This window comes from Nanorana parkeri, unplaced genomic scaffold (genome assembly GCF_000935625.1).
Source record: "Nanorana parkeri isolate BGI_ZX_2015 unplaced genomic scaffold, ASM93562v1 scaffold2145, whole genome shotgun sequence".
Lineage (NCBI taxonomy): Eukaryota > Metazoa > Chordata > Amphibia > Anura > Dicroglossidae > Nanorana > Nanorana parkeri.
The window spans coordinates 186,239-187,580 of record NW_017308413.1 but is presented as its reverse complement, the minus strand read 5'-3'; the positions used below and the strand labels follow the sequence as shown (position 1 = coordinate 187,580).

Sequence of the window (1,342 nt, the reverse complement as noted above, 5' to 3'; positions counted from 1 at the left end):
GAGAAAGTAAAAAAATTTAATATTTAAAAATTAAAACCATCCCTGCCATCTGCATGCAATTAAAACACACACGTAGGACATTGTGCATGTGCGTTGAGTACTGACACCATTCCACTGTGTGCCATTGTGGTAGCCAGGCAGCAGAACCCTTGTACTATTTGTACCCCGTACCGCAGTCCAGCCCTATGCATTTTCAATTTCGCTCGCAAATTGCAAGCACTCATTGCTCAGTGTGGTCAGCTGACCGCGCTGACCAGCGAGAAGCGCTATTTAGCGCAGACCAATACGTTTTGATTAGGGATACGCCGATACTAGTATCTGTATCTGTGCCGATACCTTCCCCCGATACCGGAACTTCTAGTCAGGGGAAGATTTCCTGACAGGCAGTGCCGTGAAGGAACATGGAGCCGTCTTCCTGGCCAATCAGATTATTACTCGCCGCCCAGCTTCCCGATTGGCCAGGAAGCCGGCTCGATGCTGATTGGCTGGGAAGCCAGTTTCTTGGCCAACCACAATCACGCAAGCCAAACAACATGGAGCCGGGTTCCCTGGCAATCAGGAAGCATGTCATTACCCGGTGCCCTATTACCCCGGAAGCCGGCTCCATGCCAGCGGGAAGCACCGGAGTACCGTAAGCAACATATTAGTACTCAATACCGAAAAACCGGTATCGGTGCATCCCGAGTTCTGATTACAACAATGTTTCGTATTGGGACGAGTCGTTTTTGTTTTTTTTATCCCCCCCCCCCCCTGAAAGTAGACATTGCGTACCGGTCATGGGTGGCGAGCTGCTCCTTGCTGTAGCGGGTGTCATTGGCATACTTGATGACGATGCATTTGTACTGCGCTACCTGGAAGCGACGCACTCTGCGCATCAGCTCCGTGCTGCAACGAAAAGAAGGAACGACATGAGAATCCCTCCGGGGTGACCCGGCACAGCGGACGCGAAGATGCCGGAAGACTCACCTCTTCCCGGAAAACATCGGACCGAATATCACCTGAAAAGACAGAACGAAATTTTTTATTATTTATTCCCAAAATGATTCTTTGCTTCGTCCATGCCGAGCGACAGACTGACTCCATGCAACCGCGCAGACTCCCCTCCCCCTCCAGTAGCCAGGAATAGAAGCCGCCCCATGTGTAAGCTTCGCATTGCTCCAATCAAAGGATTCTCCCCGCGGTCACTCCCTACCATACGTTACATGAACCCCAAACACCAAACTCCCTAAAAATCCCTCCGAGTCCCGAACTCTGAGCAACAATGTATCTTATTTGTGTCACTCGGCTTTACATCCTCCAATCATCTCTGACACCGTCCTTCCTTCTGGAGGGGGGGGGGCTA

At 51.0% G+C, this 1,342-nt stretch overlaps 1 protein-coding gene across 1 annotated transcript in view; it reads right to left on the bottom strand.

Annotated features, from left to right (window-relative positions):
• The window catches only part of TK1 (thymidine kinase 1), a 7,463-nt gene that overhangs the window by 3,397 nt on the left and 2,724 nt on the right, over window positions 1-1,342 (bottom strand). Inside the window, exons 2-3 of the mRNA XM_018572834.1 lie at window positions 967-998; window positions 768-885 (exon numbers count right to left, since the gene is read on the bottom strand). Coding sequence (XP_018428336.1) covers window positions 768-885; window positions 967-998 — 150 coding nt within the window. The remainder of the gene's footprint in view (window positions 1-767; window positions 886-966; window positions 999-1,342) is intronic.